The sequence below is a fragment of the Myxine glutinosa genome, chromosome 1 (assembly GCF_964187855.1).
Source record: "Myxine glutinosa chromosome 1, kmMyxGlut1.1, whole genome shotgun sequence".
Taxonomy (NCBI): domain Eukaryota; kingdom Metazoa; phylum Chordata; class Myxini; order Myxiniformes; family Myxinidae; genus Myxine; species Myxine glutinosa.
The window spans coordinates 241803446-241824933 of NC_136261.1; the positions used below are offsets into that span (position 1 = coordinate 241803446).

The 21488-nt window shown below is 41.3% G+C and overlaps 1 protein-coding gene across 1 annotated transcript in view; it reads left to right on the forward strand.

Moving 5' to 3' along the window:
* The window catches only part of LOC137435422 (uncharacterized), a 104656-nt gene that overhangs the window by 64416 nt on the left and 18752 nt on the right, over positions 1-21488 (forward strand). Inside the window, exons 8-15 of the mRNA XM_068129203.2 lie at positions 6771-6912; positions 7129-7216; positions 7743-7804; positions 13077-13168; positions 13358-13487; positions 13775-13921; positions 14604-14663; positions 14769-14889. Of these exons, the coding sequence (XP_067985304.2) occupies positions 6771-6912; positions 7129-7216; positions 7743-7804; positions 13077-13168; positions 13358-13487; positions 13775-13921; positions 14604-14663; positions 14769-14889 (842 nt within the window). The remainder of the gene's footprint in view (positions 1-6770; positions 6913-7128; positions 7217-7742; positions 7805-13076; positions 13169-13357; positions 13488-13774; positions 13922-14603; positions 14664-14768; positions 14890-21488) is intronic.

The following is a 21488-nucleotide window of genomic DNA, read 5'->3' on the forward strand; positions in this document are numbered from 1 at the left end:
GACCGGTAGTTGTCGAGAAACAGCGGTCACAGACAAACATACACACATACACACATACACACATACACACATACAAACACACATACACACAGAGATTAATGGAATTATAGATAGATGTCATGTTTTTCAATTCCTTGATTTAATTATTTTGTTGACTGCTATTGAATTACTTGGTTTGTTGTGCTTTTTTATACTTTTGTAATAAAAGACCTTTCAAGTCAGGTCTCTCTCTCTCTCTCTCTCTCTCTCTCTCTCTCTCTCTCTCTCTCTCTCTCTCTCTCTCTCTCTCTCGCCCCCTGCTGGCCGTTCGTGTGTTGGGCGTGGCAAGATGGCGCGTGCTCGTGCTTGTGTGTTGTAGCTCCTGGCTCGTGTTGTTTTTCATCCTCTCCCCACCAACCTTTTTACCTTTCCCTTTCCTTTGTTTTTTTTTTCCTTTTGTACTCTTGTCGTGTATGTTGACCTTTTTCCTCCCTTCCTGCTTCGTTACCACCTGTCCCTCGTTTTTTTTCTCCTCCTTCGAGACAGAGAGAGGGAGAGCCAGCACGGTAAGGGTTTGTTTGAACCACGTTTTTTCCTAACGTGGTTTAAACCGTGCTTTCGTTTTTTAGTTACTTAATATATATATTTTTTTCTATTCTTTTTTTTTGGGATTATACAAATCTATTTGCTTTCACTTCGTTTCTCCTTTGACGATATGGCTAATAGGAGTAGCCAAAGGCCTGCCGATCGTGTTACCGATGAGGGTTTATCGCGTAAGCACGGGCTGTGCCTTGTCCCGCCGGAGGGAGTTGAAATGGATGACATTTTGCTCGCGATTGGGGATTTGATCGACGTGAGTAACATTCGTGCCGCGTCCCGTATGAATCACAAAATTGTGGTATTTGTTTCGCGAGTAAGTCTGGCCGATATTGTTGTGCAGAATGGTTTGACCTTGGGAAACGATCTGTTTGTTCCTGTGTCGTCGATGGACACGCCGGCAGTTAAAGTCATTCTGAGCAATGTTCCGCCTTTTCTAGGTAACGAGGAAATCCTACACAAGCTCGGTGAGTTTGGTACTGTCGTCTCTCGAATCATTAGGGTTCCTCTACGTACGAGAAACGGCAGGTTGAAGCACGTACAATCGTTTCGACGTTTTTGTTTTGTTGTTCTAAAAGACGCAGCGAAGCAGTTGAGCACCTCCCACACCTTTAAAGTCTAGGCGAGCATGAATATAGAATCTTCATGGCGACCGAGACCTTGATCTGCTACGGATGTGGAGCACACGGACACACTAAGCAGTATTGCCCAGACGCCAAGAAGACGTACGCTACAGCAGCTGGGTCGGCCCCCCCTGTAACTGATGCAGTGCCCCCCGTTCATGAGCCTGGTGGAGTACAGACGCCCACACCAGAAGACCAGGGTGTGGAAAGTGGTGGCGGTGTTGCTGAGGTTAGTGCAGCAGGGGTGCACCCAGTCGATGAGGACAAGAGGCTGCAACCTCAAGAGAATATGGTCTTTGAGGAGGTATTGATGAAAGGCACCGAGGCTAAGAGGAACCTAAAACGTACCTTTTTGAGCGCCGAGGTGGAAGACAAAGGTAGCAAAGTGATACTCGTACAAACAAACAGTATCTCAGACTATCCTGATGATTCTCAGCAAGCTGGGCAGGGTGGTGACGAAACAGAGGAGAGTAGGACTTCACCCCTTGCTCTTGTTGAAGAAAATCAATGCAGCAGTATTGGTTGTGATGATGGCACCATTGTCCCTTGTGACAACGAGCAGTCCCAGGGCCTGAGTGACAACGGTTGTTGCTCACATCCGGTTGAAACGACCAAGGATGATGGTCCAAGCAGACCTATAATAGGCAGCAGTGGTGGCACAGATGTGCCCCTTGTGATGCAACAAGAAGACTGCAGTGGTGATGACACAGAAGGTGTGCCTGCTCCTGACACACAACAAAGGAGTTTCAACGTTGATGTGGTCAGGGAGCTGGATGAGGAAGCTCAAAGCCTTGTGTCTGTGAATGATCATCAGGGAGAAGAACAGATGGAAGCAACAAAGGAAAACGTCATCAGTTTCCTAAACGAGACGTTTAGGCAACGCTACGTTGTGATCAAAGACCATTTTCCCGATGTGAAAACTTTCATCAGGGCTGCAAGACCCCTCCTGCAAAGAAATGACCCAATGGAAATCTCGGAGGCCCAATTTCAGCGTCTTCGGAAAGCGGTCACAAAGGCGAATAAGGAATTGCAGGCGGAGGGTGAGTTACCTTTGTAAATGGCTTTGCGAAAGATATGTATCGCATCCCTGAATATCAATGGGGGTTGTACCCCCTTACGAAAAATTCAGACAATTCAGGCGATGGAGAGGGTGAAAGCCGACATCATCCTGATACAGGAGACTCATGCTACGAACACCCTGGTTGCTGAATGGGGAAAACTTTATCGAGGGCAGTGGTGGCTGAGTGGGTTTACCACACCCAAAGCTGGTGTTGCCATCGCCTTGAGTGATAGAATCCCTGCTCGGAAGATTGTCTTTAAGGAAATTTATAAGGGACATCTGATAGCGGTGGATTTCTATTGCAACACGCAAAGGATCATCATTGTGAACGTATATGCACCGAGTGAGCCCATGGAAAGAAGAGTGTTCTTTTCCACTCTGCATGACTTTGTAAAAGGACTGGATACAACCGCTTTCATCTGTGTTGCTGGTGATTTCAATTGCACTATCAATCCTTCCGTAGACAGGACCGGTCATGAACCCCATCCAGCTTCTATGAGGATTTTGGAGAACATCATCAAAAATCAGCATTTGAAAGATGTTTGGAGGTTGCAACACCCAACTTCACGGTGCTATACGTGGTGCAGATGCCATGATGGGAGGATATCAATGGCAAGGCTAGACAGATTCTACGTGAATAAGCCAATGCTAAATGTGATGGCCACAACCCAGATACTCCCAACTGGTTTCACAGACCATTACCTGGTTTCAATGGGTTTTAATTTGCCTCTGACCTCAGGGGGTAGTGCGTATTGGTCACTTAATACCCACCTGCTGAATGATATGAGATTCAAAGAGGCTTTTCGAGCCGTGTGGGAAAGAATTCGGTCCTCCAAATTTGAACATGCTAACCTTCGACTGTGGTGGGACCTCGCAAAGGGTCAGGTCAAATCGTTCTGTCAACAATATAGTCTTTATGCCACTAAATTGCAAAATCTCTCGATTGATTCATTAAAGGCTGAAATTGCAGCCCTGGAGGAAAACATTAATACAGCTGGGAAAGACACTACAGGTGACCGGCTGCTATGGACTAAAAAGGCAATGTTGACTGAACTGGTACGGCAGCGAGCAATGGGCACCCTGGTACGCATGAGAATGAGTTATTTAACGTTGGATATGCCAAATAAGGCCTTGTTTGGTTTGGAGAACTCTGTTAAAAAATCACAACAGATTCATGGGCTACGTGCTGCTAATGGGCCAATAGTGACCTCCCAACAGGAGATTAAGTCTGTTTTGAAGGTTTTTTATACAAACTTGTACTCCCCCCAGAGCATAAGTAATGAGACCTTGCAGGAGCTGACTACCGGGCTTCCAAGACTTGAGGAAGACCAGCAACGCACATTGAACATGTCAGTTTCGGCTGCTGAACTTGAAACTGCTATGCGGGGCTTGAAGGATGGTAAAGCCTCTGGGATTGATGGTTTGCCCGGAGAGTTCTATAAGACTTTTTGGAAACTTGTGGGACCTGACCTGCTTGAGGTATTTGATGAATGCCTTCATGTTGGAGAGCTTCCCCTGTCCTGCAGAAGAGCAGTCATTTGCCTGTTGCCAAAGGCTGGGGACACTCAACTAGTCGAGAACTGGCGGCCTGTCTCATTGCTGTGTGCGGATTACAAGCTTTTGTCGAAGGCCTTAGCAAACCGTTTGGGAACTGTGATCAGCTCTATTGTGCACCCTGACCAGACCTACTGTGTACCAGGAAGGTCAATTTATGACAATATTTTTCTGATAAGGGATATTATTTCTTGTAATAAGTACGTGCGTGCCAGTTTTGGGTTGTTGTTTCTTGACCAAACAAAGGCTTTTGATCGTGTTGATCATACATATTTGTTTTCTGTTCTGGAGCGGATGGGTTTTGGCGAAACTTTCATTTCCTATGTCAAGCTGTTATACACTAACACCTTCTGCATGATGAAAGTAAACAACAGTTTATGTCCCCCTTTTCCTTTCCGTCGGGGTATCCGTCAAGGGTGTCCCCTTTCTGGACTTCTGTATATAATTGCCCTTGAACCACTCTTAGCATCCATCAGGCAGCGAATAACTCAGGATGTGGGAGCCGTTTTTGGTTCAAGATTTGTGGTCACAGCTTATGCTGATGATGTATGTGTTCTGATTAAGGGCCCAAGTAGTGTTGCTGCGGTGCAGCGTTGCTTTAAAGACTACTCTGCGGCCTCTTCCGCCGAAGTAAATTGGGGCAAGAGTGTAGCCTTATGGTGCGGTTCAGATAACCTTTCTTTAACACTGCCACCGTCACTCCCACATAATCTAGAGTGGAAAACAGATGGAGTCAAATATCTTGGTGTCTATCTCGGCAACCAGGAAGTAGAAACGAAGAACTGGGAAGGAATGATTGAACAAATTACACACCGGTTGAAACGATGGGAAGGACTGCTGCGATCTCTTTCTTATAAAGGCCGCTCTCTTGTTATAAATAACTTGATAGCAGCAAGACTATGGCATAAACTAATTGCCTTGCAGCCACCCAAGGAGTTGATACCAGCCATCCAGCGGGTCTTGGTTAATTTCTTTTGGAATGGATACCACTGGCTTCGGCCGCAAATACTGTACCATCCTCGGAAGGAGGGTGGACATGGAATTGTGGAGGTGTCCACCCAGCTTATGGCTTTTCGCCTACAGTCTGTGCAACGTCTGTTGTATGCTGAAGAGCTGCCCTGGCGCTCATTTGCGTTTTTCTTGTTGCAACAAGCGGGAGGCCTGTGTTATGATAGGCACTTGTTCCTGGTGAACCTTGACCGTGTCAGCTTAGTTTCAATCCCAACTTTTTATCAGGGTTTGCTGAGAGTTTGGAAAGGTTTTGGGGTTCATCGTTGCCTTGAGGCTTATAATTGCCGGATGTTTATCCAAGAGCCTATTTTCTATAACGGTTTTTTTCCATGCATTCCTCATAGTCCGACTTTGATTAGGAAATTTACTCAAGGAGGAATTGGCAAAGTTTGTGACCTGAGGGATACATCTGGGACAAAATGGATGTCTGCTGGCAGGGTGGCGGCCATTCTTGGTTTAAGATCCGTGCGTATTGTCAGCCAAATTATACGCATCGTCAAGAGGAAGTTTAAGGAGTTAAATATTGGCTGGGAAGGTATAAACAATGTCGAGGATGTTCGGCTGTCTTTCCCTGAAATTAAGGTGCTCCCAGCTCTCCAGTCGAATGGTGAACTTGTCTCTCCTTTTCATTTGGCAACAAAGGCTGGTATTCACAAGCTCCTTCGAGAAAACCAAGCATCACCCTTCTCCGGAGTAACAAGAGTGGCCTTGTGGTCCGAAAGGTTAGGGCCAGGGTCTCCTGCCACGCCACTGTGGCCTAATATGTACAAATTACCTATTTACGGGTTCCTCGCAGATATCCAGTGGAGACTAGCACATTGGGCTCTCCCTACGAACACCTTTGTTCATCACCTTGACAGCTCAGTGCCAGTAGCATGCCCCTTCTGTGTACAGAAGGAGGATCTCTTTCATGCCTATGTGAAATGCGAAAGACTAATACCTCTTTTCTTGATTCTCACACACCTTTTTGATCAGTTGTCTTTTCCTTTTACTTCACATTCTTTTATTTTTGGTGTATCTTTCAGACCCTCCTGCAAGGACTCTGGTGTCCTCCTAAACTTCTTAGCTGCTGTAGCAAAATACTCAATATATAAATCGAGGAAAATTAAAATTGATAATGGGCCTGGGTTCGATGTTGTACCTATGTTTAAAGGGCTGGTGTCTGCAAGAATAAGGTTAGAGTTTGATTATTATGTGGCGAATGAAAATGTCAAACTCTTTGAATGCAAATGGTGTATCAATGAAGCCTTATGTGTTGTGAATGAATCGAATTTGTGCTTTTCTTTTTAACATTAAGAACTGTTGTTTTTTTCTATGTTTTTCTCTCCTGTAAAAATGTAACTTGACCTGGTGTGTTTTTTTGTGAAATAAATGGTGTTGCAAATTCAATTCATTCTCTCTCTCTCTCTCTCTCTCTCTCTCTCTCTCTCTCTCTCTCTCTCTCACCTTATCCCCTGCACCATACCCACATACAGCAATCAAGCCTGAACAAATGCAATCACTCTCTCAAGAACAATTCGGGAGAGCGATATTGACGAGAGTGCTCACTCTCTGTAAAATATATAAGTTTCCGGTGTCTCAAAGTGATATGATATAGAGGAAAATAATAAGAAACTTAGTCAAAAATGGAATCTTGCAAGTTTGTAGGTTATTATGTGCTTCACTTTCTCTCTATTGATGGTTTAACACTTCTGGTACGCTGTAATACAATTTGTGGTACAATCGTAATTCTTGCACTTCAATTTACTTTGCAAATATGGGTGTACCTGTGTACCTCAATTTTTAGTCTATAAATTTGTGTGGCTGTGGTCACCGCATGTGGCCAACCATTAATGCAAGCCGCTCTTTGTTCAAGTATTCCACCAATTGACTGTTGAGCATGATTTAAAATGTTTTCTGTTTTGATTTTGTGAAAGGCGATTGAGCATTTTATACATCTGTTACAGAGATGGAATGACATTTTGGGATGAACTGCAGGAACTTCCGATAAATTCTCAAGATTTTGAGCAGTTTTTTTGTAAGGCCACAGTGAAAGAGAAGAAGAAACCATTGTCTGATATTTTTAGCAGAAAATCCAAGAGCAAGCAGGTTTGTTTGAACCGGATTTTGTAATTTGTCCAAGCATTTCCTGTTACCGTAACACTCGCTGAGGAGAAATGCTTAGATTTTTAAATGGTGAATCCACCTGATTGAAATGCATGTACTTATGGCTACACATGTTTTAGTGTAAGCAAGCTACTGTTGTGGCATTTTAAATTGTTTGTGTACATGCTGAAGCTTAACTGCTGTGTGTTCATATTCCAGCTTATAAAGGTGTTGGATAACAAACGATCTCAAGCTGTGGGAATCTTGATGTCGAGTCTCCATCTGGACATGAAGGACATAAGGCATGGTGAGATCCATGTGAGGGTTTTGGTCATGTTTGTATGATGCCTGGAATGATTAAACTTGTGAAGTATTTCCTTTTGATTTGTTGGAATTTGCTTTTGTTCGATAGACTCTTGTTTGACAAACACCAATAGGCCATAGAAGTTGCTTTTGTTCAAGCAGCAACATTAAATATATAATGAGAATATGCAAAGGAAAAGTGGATTTTCAAATCCTTGCGGTTTGATGAAACAAAATGCATCCCCTAAAATTTTGGAACAATGTCAGATAAATATCTGGTTTGTGGGTATATGCACATACATTAAATGCAGAAAAAGGACAACTTCCCTGTTGAACTTTTCAAAATTGCATAAAAATGTAACTTGTATTCACCAAGTTTCAGTGAAAAGGACATGTTCTGTGGACCATTCGTTTTCCCCGCGAGTCTACTGTTACATAAATGTTGAGGGTTGAGGAAGCACTAAATGTTTGGAATGTGAGAAGGCTTTTAATAAAATTGCTCATGATAGTTGCTCTCTCGTTTGCACCAGCCATTCTAGAGTTGGACAATCTGGTGGTTGATCTCGAAACGCTGCAAGCTTTGTACGACAATGTAAGAAATTATACTCTTTTTGTATTGTTGTGTTATCATAATCCTAAATGATGCATTTGACGTCCTTGTTTCAAATGGTGCGAGAGTTATTGCTGGAAATACATTTCTGTCGAATTGCTCTCTCAAAGCAAAGTGGCATAATAACGAATATGATAAGAGGTGTTTGTATGTGTCTGTTACTGTTAGCATAAAGTAAAGAGGACTTGATGAAACTGCTGCAAGTGGTGAAGAAGGAAAGTGAAAAGCTGATCTTTATACAAACTTAAAAAGACTAAAATATTGTGAACTGATGAGATAGGGATGATCACGTGGCAGTGGAGCAGTTTCATCCAAGATTGAAGTGAGTGGAAAATGTGGAGGAGAAATTAATAGACGTTTTGTATTGGGGAGAGCAGCAATGTCAGGATTGACAAAGATCTGGAAAAACAAAAATGTGACAAAACAAAACAAGAGGAAGCTGGCGAAAGCTCTGGTATTTCCAGTTACAATATATGGATGGGAGTTGTGGACAGTGAAAAATAGAAAGGAATAAGATTGACAGTTTTGAAATTTGATGTTAGAGACTAATGTTTAAAAAAAATCTATGGAATGCAAGAAGAACAAACAAATTAGTGATTGAAGAAAATAAATTGCCACGTACATTTGAAGTACTGATGCTAAAACAGAAACTGTCAAACTGTGGGCATGTCATTTGTGCTGAAAACTAAGTCTGGAGAGGTCAACCATGCTCAGTATAATTGAGGGAAAAAGGAAGAGGCAGACCATGTGTGCACCCGATGGATGGGTAAAGGCTGCAACCAAACGGTTTCTGCCAGTGCTTCGGGAAGTTGTGCAGGATAGTGGCTTGGAGAAATCTCATCATGAATGCCGCCAGAAGTCAACCACTTGATGGAGATATATATATACATATATATATATATATATATATATACAGTATATATATATATATATATATATATATATATATATATATATATATGTATATATATATATATATATATATATATATATATATGTATGTAACTATGTATATACACATTAGGGTGGTCCACAGATATATGTAATATTTAATACTATTAAAAATCCATGCTCCACAAGGCTGCCCTGGTTCCTATGTTTATAAAGTTCATATGAACCAAATATGAGGTCACTTGGAAGTTATTTAGAGGTTGCTCAAAAAATAACATTTTTAGTTTATCCTGTTTTTTTCAGATGGCAGAAACTCGCAGCTCTTCCACAGTTTGGTTGCTGGGCAAGTCTAAAAAAGAAATAATATGTGGGGGACGACCAACCAAAGGAAACATATTGCAGAAAATGGTGTACCATCACATACAAGAACACCATCCAGTTCGTGAAAGTGCCAAACTTAGTGTACAAGCTGTGTGCGCATACTGGGAGAAAGCAAGAATTACAGTGCAGGGAGTAGATTCCTGTGAGCGCCAACTTTTGAAGTTGTATAATGCCTACAAACTGGTAAAGAAAAATAGAACCAAGACAATCGAAAACTATAGAGTGAAGGAGCAGATGTTCAAAGATGATCTTCAATCCCTCTTCGATATCTCACCAAATGATGCGCTTGAGAAAATGACGAATGAAGAAAACAAAGCATTCCTTATCGTGCAGCGTGAGGATCCTTCAACTTCACGTATGGGATCTGTGGACAACACTCTGGCAGCGAAGGAGAACAGAAAGCGTATCAGGCTTGCGAATGAAGATAAAAGAAAGAAGAAACATGCTGCTGAGACTCTAAAAGCAATGAAATCTGTTCCATCAACATCGGCTGTGGTTGATGATGATGAGTCTGAGATTGAAAGCTCCGATTCAGGGGACAATGAATTCAAACTCTAAAGTCCATCTTCTGCCAAACAGGCGAAAAAGGCTCCCATCAAGGTGATCACTCCAGCATTAGTGGCATCTCTGGACAGAGTAAATCTCTCAGATCGGCGTGCTATGTTTGTGGCCAGTGCCTTTGCACAATCTCTTGGTCATACCATTGAAGACAAGTGCAAGCCAACAATAACAAATAATTTGAGTAATTGAAAATAGATAATTATCTATGAATTGATGTATGATGCTAAAAATTCTGTATCTTATTTTTCATTAAAATTTGTCAACATTTTGAGCAGCCTCTAAATGTTGTCCAATCAAGCTCAAATTTTCAACACAAACTACATTCTTCAATAGGAATAGGGTCAGGCTTGTGGAGAAATGAAAATCCAATCTTCAAATTTTTGGACCACCCTAATATACATACACACCCTACATGGCCAAAAGTATGTGGACACCCGACCATCACACACCCGTATGTTCTCATCGAACATCTCATTCCAAAATCATGAGCATTAATGTGGAGTTGATCCCCCCCCCCCCCCCCTTTGCTGCTATAACAGCCACCACTCTTCTGGGAAGGCTTTGCACTCGATGTTAGAACATTGCTGCGGGGATTTGCTTCCATTCAGCCACAAGCATTGGTGAGGTCGGGCACTGATGTTGGGCGATTAGGCCTGGCTTGCAGTGTCGGCGTTCCAATTAATCCCAAAGGTGTTCGATGGGGTTGAGGTCAGTGCTCTGTGCAGGCCAGTCAAGTTCTTCCACACCGATCTCGACAGACCATTTGTGTATGGACATCGCATTGTCATGCTGAAACAGGAAAGCGCCTTCCCCAAACTGTTGCCACAAAGGTGGAAGCACAAAATTGTCTAGAATGTCATTCTATGCTGTAGCGTTAATATTTCCCTTCATTGGAACTAAGGGGCCTAGCCCAAACCATGAAAAACAGCTCCAGACCATTATTCCTCCTCCTCGACCAAACTTTACAGTTGGAACTATGCATTCGGGCAGGTAGCGTTCTCCTGGCATCCGCCAAACTCAGATTCTTCTGTCGGAATGCCAGATGGTGAAACGTGATTCATCACTCCAGAGAAAGCGTTTCCACTGTTCCATAGTCCAATGGCGGCGAGCTTTACACCACTCCAGCTGACGCTTGGCATTGCACATAGTGATCGTAGGCTTGTGTGCGGCTGCTCGGCCATGGAAACCCATTTCATGAAGCTTCTGATGAACAGTTGTGCTGACGTTGCTTCCAGAGGCAATTCGGAACTCTGTCGTGAGTGTTTCAACCGAGGACAGACGATTTTTACGTGCTACGTGCTTCAGCACTTGGCGGTCCCGTTCTGTGAGCTGTGGTGGCCTACCACTGTGTGGCTGAGCTGTTGTTGCTCCTAGATGTTTCCACTTCACAATAACAGCACTTACAGTTGACCATGGTAGCTCTGGTAGGGCAGAAATTTGACGAACTTACTTGTTGGAAAGGCGGCATCCTATGACGGTGCTACGTTGAAAGTCACTGAGCTCTTCAGTACGGCCCATTCTACTGCCACGATGGAGATTGCATGGCTGTGTGCTTGATTATATATACCTGTCAGCAATGGGTGTGGCAGAAACAGCCGAATCCACTAATTAGAATGGGTGTCTGCATACTTTTGGCTGTGTGTGTGTGTGTGTGTGTGTGTGTGTGTGTGTGTGTGTGTGTGTGTGTGTGTGTGTGTGTGTGTGTGTGTGTGTGTGTGTGTGTGTGTGTGTGTGTGTGTGTGTGTGTGTGTGTGTGTGTGTGTACATAAAATATATATAAGTATATGTGTATAAGTATACATAAAATTATTCTACCTGAAGTACCTGGCGTTGTCCGGGGAAATTCAATTAAATGTTTTTTGATATTTCCTGTGAGAAGCTGTTATGTTGCTCTGATGATACTCAAATAAAGTGAAACCAGTCGATAACTGCACTTTCATGCGTTTGTGGCAGTATCTGAATTTTCATCTTGGTAATTATAGCGCTGCGAGATAGCTCTTCCAGGAGCCGCAGACAGAATATGTCGTGGCGGTGATATCACGGCTTTCATCTCAGGTTGGAGAATTACATAATTATCATCATTTGTGCCCGACGGCATCTCTGGATTGTGTTTGGTGAAGCAGGAGATAATTAATGTTCCACGTGGCAGGTGGCGCTTATCACTCCTCGTACCAAGCAGCAAAGGCTGTATGGGACTCTGTGCCGGCACGTTCGCCACTCACTGTTTGGAGTCGCTGTGTGTGTGTGTGTGTGTGTGTGTGTGTGTGTGTGTGTGTGTGTGTGTGTGTGTGTGTGTGTGTGTGTGTGTGTGTGTGTGTGTGTGCATATATATATATATATATATATATATATATATATATATATATATATATATATATATATATATATGGAAATGGTGCTTCCTGACATCGAAGGAAGAGGACATCAGCCATAAATTATGGCCCACTCGGCAATTGCCACATAATTCGCAATAAAAAAATCAAGTGCTTACCCCACACATGTATTTGTTCCCACCAATGCAAACCACAGAAACTAGCAAGTGCGTGCGATCAGGCCAAATAGATGTGATATATGGAGCATGACGAGCGATCCTCCTGATCACCACGCATGCGCAGACAGCGTCGCCTCCAACCCGGAGGCTTCAGCCCGGCCACTCCAAAATATGGAGATTTATATGATGGTCATTGGTTAAATATCAAAACAGAGCCGCTTATTTGCACTCATTCGGAAGGCACACCATTTTAAAATCTAACCAATGATCCCCACTTTGTCAATTGAATGGAAATGGTACTTCCTGACCTCAAGGGAGAACATCAGTAAATGGAAAGCGAGTTGTGCGACCATTGTCCATTGTATGTTGAGACAACCTTTCCCTCGATTTTCACACAGATGACGTCATGACCATCGAGGTTTCTGGATTTTTTAGGAGTGGTACCGCGCGGTTTGCTTTTTAACTGTAACACCTCAAACTTATGATTAAAAGTACGTTTGGTTCTTTGTTTATTACTTAAAAATCAATATAATCACATCAAAAATGTCCTGATTCTGTTTATCTTTAAAATACTGCACTACACGCACGGAGGAATGGGGTCGGATCATTTGATATTACCTTTCACGTAACTACCACGATTTAGGCGCTATGGAGCAATTAAATATTGTAAAATCTTTTCTTTTTCATGTTTACACCAATGCCAGTCTTTTTTTTTGTTAAATTCATCCGATTGGCCATTTACATTCGCAATACATAAATATAGAGATGTTAACAAATTTGGTCATCAAGATACCGGAATTTCATGCACGTACAGTACAAACGCTCTTGGTGCTCAATTTAAATTTTTCCAATTGATATTCTTATTCTCACTTGCTTGTCATCATTGCCATGAGTTATTGTCAGCCGAATGTTGCCTTTCACTTCCCCAAGAGAGCAACCAAAGAAGAATTGGATAAGATTGCAAAACACATCAAATCCAATGAAGGGAAAGAGGATGAACAACTTCTGGATAAACCAGAGCAGTAAGTTTGCAGAAAAATTTTCTTCTCCCCCCCCCCCCCTCCTTGTTTAGTTTTATTGTTTAACTTAAATATTTTGTCACTTCTTTAAAAAAACCTGGTTTATTTATATTATTTTATCTTATAACTTAAGTCTTCAGCAGTTTGTCCCAGCCCTGAATGCAAGAGGTGTCACATTGTGTTGGTATGCAGGTTCCTCAGTGAGCTGGCTGAGATCCCGAGCTTTGCAGCACGGGTGTATTGCATTATCTTCCAAGCCACTTTCACTGAGAGCATTGAATTGATCAGAGGAAAGTTGGATATTGTGCAGAAAGTTATTAAGGTAGGCTTTGGTATTTGTGATAGGAATATAAAAAAATAGGGTGGGTATTTGGAAGCTGATACATCGGAGATTTGACTTTGAGATTGAGATTTGAGATCAAGATTGACATTGAGATTGATTGTCTTCTTTGATTGAGATTTGATCTTCGGCATGAGTGATGAAAAGAAATCCTTCATACCATCAAAAGAAAAAACATCGTTTTATCGATTATACAATCAACATTTGCAATGCAAACACAAAAAACTTCCAAGAGGCCTGTGGTGATGGTAGTGGATGTCGTGCTGCAGACCTTGCGAGATGGAACAGATGTACAGCGTTTGCTCGCCCTGGTGCTAACTTTCGGCAATTACATGAATGGAGGGAATCGGACACGTGGACAAGCAGATGGTTTCTCTCTGGACATCTTGCCAAAATTACGAGATGTCAAGAGCAACGTGAGTTCTTTTTTGGACATTTATTACATTGGCATGATGCTTCATTCACAAGCCATTTTTCATTTGCAATGCACTGATGTGATTTGTCGATGTAAATACCAGACAACTTTGGTTCAACAGCAGTTCAGCTAAGCTATTTTATTATTATTATTTTGGCATTCATCTAAGTCTCGTGTAGGAGTTTGTACCTAAATTGCATGCGCAGTACAGGTATGATTCGACACCGGTGTACTTTAATGCAAATTACAAGTACAAGTACATTGGTAGACAATGGACAAATACATATAGCATGCAGGATTTGAACCTGGGCTTCCAGCATCAGGAGTCTGTGGTTCAGATGACAACAAGAACAGGCCAATCATCTCAACCCTGGGAACAAATTTTCTGAGTGAGTTGTGTATGGTTAGGCAAATTTTTGCCAAAGTCGGGGGATTTTAGTGAGCAATTATTTGTAATTGGACAATCTTAACCCATGATATGCCTATAAATTATGGTAATTATCTGTTTTGTTTCCCATATGGATTCTGCTTTTGGTATACCTGATGATCATTTGAGGTTTAACATTGGTCTGTGTTTGGGATGTAAACTTTTGCAAAACAACTTACCATATTTATCCAAACTGGGAACTGTCACTATGATTGTTGCCTAACTGTGTGCTACTTTTATTGTTTGTTTTTCTCAGGATAGGAGTACTACGTTGCTGCGATACATGGCTTCTCATTATCTCAGAAACATTGACGTGGTAATTAACCATCTTTGAATTTGCTGTTCATACATACACACTGTTTGTGGGGAAAAAATAAATGAAAGAAAAATCTAAATTTTTAATTTGCTTTATTGATCACAGGTATCGAATTTGGATTCCAAGGTTTTTCCTCTACCTGAGCCTCAAAGTCTCTTCCAAGCATCCCAAATCAGGTTTGAAGACTTTCAGAAAGATCTTCGCAAACTCCGCAAAGATCTAAAAGGTGGGACTTGATGAAAGCAATGTTTGATATTCTGAAGCAACTTTTGACAGCATTTTGAGGAGTGTGTGAATAAGGATTGTTTTGATTCTGGTGTTGGGGTAGACATCACCACAGATATTAGGGGTAGAATTTGAGTAAAAATTGGTTTGTTGGACCATCATATGTTGGAAAAAGCCAAGATTGTCTTTAGCCACGCAAAAAAAAGCTAAGATTGTCTTTGGCCAAGCAAAAAAAAGCCAAGTTTGTCTTTAGCCATGCCAAAAAAAGCCTAGATTATATTTAGCCAAACAAGAAAAAGGCAAGATTGTCTTTGGCCAATCAAAAATAAAAGCCAAGATTGTCTTTAGCCACGCAAAAAAAAGCCAAGACTGTCTTCAGCCAAGAAAAAAGCCAAGATTGTCTTTAGCCAAGCAAAAAAAAAGCCAAGATTGTCTTTAGCCAAGCGAAAAAAAGCCAAGATTGTCTTTAGCCAAGCATAAAAAAGCCAAGATTGTCTTTAGCCATGCAAAAAAAAGCCAAGATTGTCTTTAGCCATGCAAAAAAAGCCAAGATTGTCTTTAGCCATGCAAAAAAAAGCTGAGATTGTCTTCAGCCATGCAAAAAAAAGCCAAGATTGTCTTGAGCCAAACAAAAAAAGCCAAGATTGTCTTTAGCCATGCAAAAAAAAAGCCAAGATTGTCTTTGGCCACGCAAAAAAAACCTGAGATATATTTTCAGCCACGCAAAAAAAAAGCCAAGATTATCTTTTGCCAAGCAAAAAAAGCCAAGATTATCTTTTGCCAAGCAAAAAAAAGCCAAGATTGTCTTTAGCCATGCAAAAAAAAGCCAAGATTGTCTTTCGCCACGCAAAAAAAAGCTGAGATATATTTTTAGCCAAGCAAAAAAGCCAAGTTTGTCTTTAGCCAAGCAAAAAAAAGCCAAGATTGTCTTCATGCAAAAAAAAAGCCAAGATTGTCTTTCACCATGCAAAAAAAAGCTGATATATTTTTAGACATGCAAAAAAACAAGCCAAGATTGTCCTTAGCCAAGCAAAAAAGCCGAGATTGTCTTTAGCCAAGCAAAAAAAGCCAAGATTGTCTTTAGCCAAGCAAAAACAAGCCAAGATTGTCTTTAGCCAACCAAAAAAAGCCAAGATTGTCTTTCGCCAAGCAAAAACAAACCAATATTGTCTTTAGCCAAGCAAAAAAAAGCCAAGATTGTCTTTGGCCAAGCAAAAAAAGCCAAGATTGTCTTTAGCCAAGCAAAAGAAAAGCCAAGATTGTCTTTAGCCATGCAAAAAAAAAAAGCCAAGATTGTCTTGAGCCAAGCAAAAAAAAAAGCAAGATTGCCTTTAGCCAATCAAAAAAAAAGCCAAGATTGTCTTGAGCCAAGCAAAAAAAAGCCAAGATTGTCTTTCGCCAAGCAAAAACAAACCAATATTGTCTTTAGCCATGCAAAAAAAGCCAAGATTGTCTTTGGCCAAGCAAAAAAAACCAAAATTGTCTTTAGCCAAGCAAAAAAAAAGCCAAGATTGTCTTTGGCTAAGCAAAAAAAGCCAAGATTGTCTTTAGCCAAGCAAAAAAAAAGCCAAGATTGTCTTTAGCCAAGCAAAAAAAAGCCAAGATTGTCTTTAGCCAAGCAAAAAAAAGCCAAGATTGTCTTTAGCCATGCAAAAAAAAGCCAAGATTGTCTATAGCCATGCAAAAAAAAGCCAAGATTGTCTTTGGCCAATCAAAAAAAAAGCCAAGATTGTCTTGAGCCAAGCAAAAAAAAGCCAAGATTGTCTTTCGCCAAGCAAAAACAAACCAATATTGTCTTTAGCCACGCAAAAAAAGCCAAGATTGTCTTTGGCCAAGCAAAAAAAGCCAAGATTGTCTTTAGCCAAGCAAAAAAAAAGCCAAGATTGTTCATTAGAAAGAAAAACTTGCAGTTTGACTATCAGATGTTGGATGATTGGACCAAAAGTATTGGTCCATCAATATTCTGCAATTAAACAGAACTACTTTTATTTTGATGCAATTAATACATTGATTAATTTTGCACATCGCTGGTCTGGTTCACGGACTGTGTATTTCCCTAGTAGTGTTTATTTGATTAATTACCTTTAACTTTTTCATTCACCGATGCATGTACATTTTTGTCCATGAGCCATTAGCCATGTCCATGAATTGAACTCCCCAAATCCAGATGTGCACTGTTCAAAAAGTTATATGCTCTCCAACACTTTTGGTGTCTGCACTGTATAATATACAACTTGTACATGATGCTGCATCATGCTGCCTGAAGGGGGGCACCAAAGTTGTACAATGATTTTGTAGAAAGTCATAAAAATATGACCAACACCAAATTTTCCATTCATTTAAATGTTCCCCCACATCGAAAATGCCACCGTTTAAATTGTTTTTTTTAATCGATCCAGAAAAATAACTGCCATTGTGGGGAAGAGGGAATGACTTGGTGGACTGAAGAGGTTGCACCATCATGGTGGGGATAACACTGGCTCAGAGATTGCATGTCTGTGTTTCTGTATTTTTACCTCTGCCACCGAAGAAGGTGGATGGTGATTGTGTTTTCACCCATTTCTGTTTGTCTGTCTGTCTCTGAGGAGGATATCTCAAAAAATTGTAGATGGATCCAGATGAAATTTGTTGGACATGTTGGGTGTGTGACAAGGACGAATTCGATGTTGGTGAAAATCCAGATGGTAGAATGTTTTTAGTGATTTGTCACTATTTGAAAGATTGAGCCAAAAACTATTTGGCATGATATTTCAGTTCTGGATGGATTATGTCAGAACTTGGTGGATGAGTTGGCTGTGTGAAGAGAACAGACCGATTCGATTTTGTTTAAGGTCAGAATGCAGATCCGGCCCATCAGTGGGGATATAAAACGTAAACTGTTCAGCCTGCTGGAGTTATGTGCTGCTCTACCGAGTGCCGTTCTAGTTACCTCCACCACCGAAGGTGGTCGGAGGTTGTGTTTTTACCCCTGGCTGTTTGTTTGTGAACAATATATTTGAAAACGTTGTGGACTTATTCGGCCGAAATTTGATGGAGAGGTTGGGTATGTGACACTGGCAAAATAATTCGATTTTGGTGGAGATCCAAATCTGGATCTGGATCCGAGAATTTTGTTAACTGGTTCTTCACCATTGAGAGATACAGTGCCTTCAGAAAGTATTCACACCCCTGGACTTTTTCACATTTTGTTGTTGTTATAGCCTGGATTTAAAATGGATTTGATTTGAGTTTTTTGTCACTAAATCTACACATAATACCCCATAATGTCAGTGTAATTTTTTTTTAGAGATTTTTACAAAATAATTAACAATGAAAAGCTGAAATGTCTCGTGTCAATAAATATTCAACCCCTTTACGATGACACTCCAAATTGAGCTCAGGTGCATCCAATTTCCTTTGATCATCCTTGAGATGTCTCGACAACCTGATTGGATTCAATTGATTGGACATGATTTAGGAATAAACACACCTTTATATTATATATAACGGTGTGTTTATACACACCTTTAATTATGTATTTTGTCTTTTTTTTGTCTTTGTTTTACGTACTATGTCAAAGCGTCTTTGGGTTTCTTGAAAAGCGCTATACAAAATAAATGTATTATTATTATTAGGTTTACTCTCCATTTCATGGAGAGTAACCTATTATTACTGCTAGAGTTTTTCTTATTAGGTTTACTCTCCATAAATGGAGAGTAACCTATTATTACTGCTAGAGTTTTTCTTATTATTATTATTCTTCCGCCCTATTTTGCACCTCCGAAAACTTCATAATTAATGTTCTCAGCAACCGCTGGTCGGATTGACAGGAAATTTTTATCAAATGATCCACTCGGCTCCTAGAATTTTTTCATGCTAATTATGACGTCATAGGTCACGTGGTGTTGGTGCCATCTTGTAAAACAAATTCAACTTTTCCCCGCTGTATCTCCGCAACGGCTCAATGGAAAAATTTGAGGAATGGCTCATTCTAAAGAACTCTTCAATGGGAACAAAAGACGTGTATCGAGTATATTTAAAATGCTAACGTTAAGAGGTAAGAATTCGTCAAACAAAAAAATTTCTCCCCCGAAAATGGGATTTTTTTCCCAGATGCTTAGTTAAAAAAAACTCAGAATGCGAAAATTTTCGAAGTCATACGTCACATGGTTCGGCCGCCATCTTGTTTTCTGTGAAAAACCACAAAAAACCCTTTTTCTCCACAACGGCTGAACGGAGCGAGCCCAAACTTGGCATGCGTATTCGCATACCCATGACGAACAAAAAAGGCAGCGAGCACGACGTCATCCGACACGTGGTTTCAGAGTTATGACGTTTTAAAATTCCAAACTAGAAATGGAATCACTTCCATAATTTGTGGAGATATCGAGTGGAAACTTTACACAAATGTTCCACATGGGGGGATGTTTCATCATTACTTGAGACGTTTTGATAAGTCACATGGTTTGGCCGCAATAAATAATGGAAGTTAAATTTTAAAAAGCTTGTAACTCTTGAACCACTGCATGGATCGACTTGAATTTTTAATGCAATGTAGCTCTCATCGGGTGGAACAAGTGTGCAAAATTTCAAGATGACTGGATGTACGGTCGCGAAGCTAAAGTCTTTATTGTTGAAAGAAGAAGAAACACACCATTTTGTCCTCCCAGGCCACATCTCCCAGTGTTATTGCCATTTTCAGTTTTAATTTCCTTTAAAAAACATTTTCTCTGCAATAATAGGGCCGATTGAGATAAAATTTTCACCATAGGAGGGACTCGGTCTGTAGAATATTTTAATGGTAATTATGACGTCGCAGGTCACGTGGTTCGGCCGCCATCTTGTCTTTCGTGAAAACACGAAAATCCCTTTTTCTCTGCAATGGCTGAACAGATCGAGGCCAAACTTTGCAAGCAGAATCGGATACCCATGGCGAACAGAAAAGTCAGCGAGCACGACATAATCCGACAAATGGTTTCAGAGTTATGACGTTTTTAAGCATGAACCTTTAAAACGTAGCTCCTCCCTCATTTTTGATCCAATCGAGGAGAAAATTCACAGATCTGTTCAGCATGTCAGTCTACTAAAACGTCATTTTAGAATTTGCGATAGGTCACGTGGTTTGGCAGATATCGTTAATTAAACGGAATTTTTTTTTTTTAATGGATATCTCTTGAATCGCTTTATTGATCGACGTGAAACTTCATACTCTAGTAGAAGTCATGAAGAGTAACAGGTGTGCAAAATCTCAAGATGATTGGATGTACGGTCTGGAAACTAGAAATTGTTATTGCCTGAAGAAGAAGAACCACAACATTTTTTTTTGACCAGGCCATGTGACATAACCACCTCACGAGCTAAGGGTAGCTCGAAATTAAATTGTCTTCGGATTTGACAGTCGCTAGAGGGTGTTAACATTCGAATGCAACAAATCTGGGCAAATTCTGATGAATTTTCGTAAAACTACACGATATTGTCATTTACATTGGAAAATAACATTGTAAAACTCTCCGCCGCCTCGGCTTATTTCTCGCTCTGAAGTTCATCCTGTCTTCAATTTTAAGGAGAAAGAGAGGTATCTGCAAGCAATGGTGACCTTTATTTTGTGGAAATCCGATTTACAATGACGAAGTTATCCAAAATCTAACATTTTAAATGGGTCGTATTTCCAAAGTGAATCGTCCACAGGTAAAATATCCACACGTGCAGGCACACCTTACGGCGTCAATTTGGCTCCGATTTCAAATAGGATTTCGATTGTCGTATTGCCTCGGATGAGTTAACAAAATACCACAACAAATTTGGTGACAATCATGAAAAATTTGACCAAGTTCGATCGACGGGATACTTCGTTCTACACTGACATACGGCACGGGCCACGGATGACGTCATGCCACGGCAGGACGTTCTTCCACGGGTGGCAGAAATCGTTAATTAAACGAAAATATTTTAAAAAATGGATGGGGTGGGGGGATGTGTGTGTGTTTGTGTGTGTGTATGGATGTGCGTGTGTGTGGATGTCTGTGTGTGTGTGTGTGTGGGGGGGGGGGGTATGTGTGTGTGTGTGTGGAGGGGTTGGGGTGTGCATTTGGAGGAGGGGGGGATGGATGTGTGTGTGTGTGTGTGTGTGTGTGTGTGTGTGTGTGTGTGTGTGTGTGTGTGTGTGTGTGTGTGTGTGTGTGTGTGTGTGTGTGTGTGTGTGCGTGTGTGTGTATGTGTGTGTGGGTGTGAGGGGGCGGGTGGATATGTGTGTGTGTGGAAGGGTGTATGTGTGGAGGGGTGTTCGTGTGGGGGGAGGGGTGTGGGGGTGTTTGTGTGTGTGCATGTGTGTTAGGGTTGGGGGGGGGTGGGGGGATGTGTGCATGTGTTTGTGTGTGTGTTAGGGGTGGGGGATATGTGTGTGTGTTTGTGTGTGTGTGTTGGGGGTGGGGGGGCTGTGTGCATGTGTGTGTGTGTTAGGGGTGGGGGGATGTGTGTGTGTGTGTGTGTGTGTGTGTGTGTGTGTGTGTGTGTGTGTGTGTGTGTGTGTGTGTGTGTGTGTGTGTGTGTGTGTGTGTGTGTGTGTGTGTGTATGTGTGTTAGGGGTGGGGGTGGGAGGACGTGTGCATGTGTTTGTGTGTG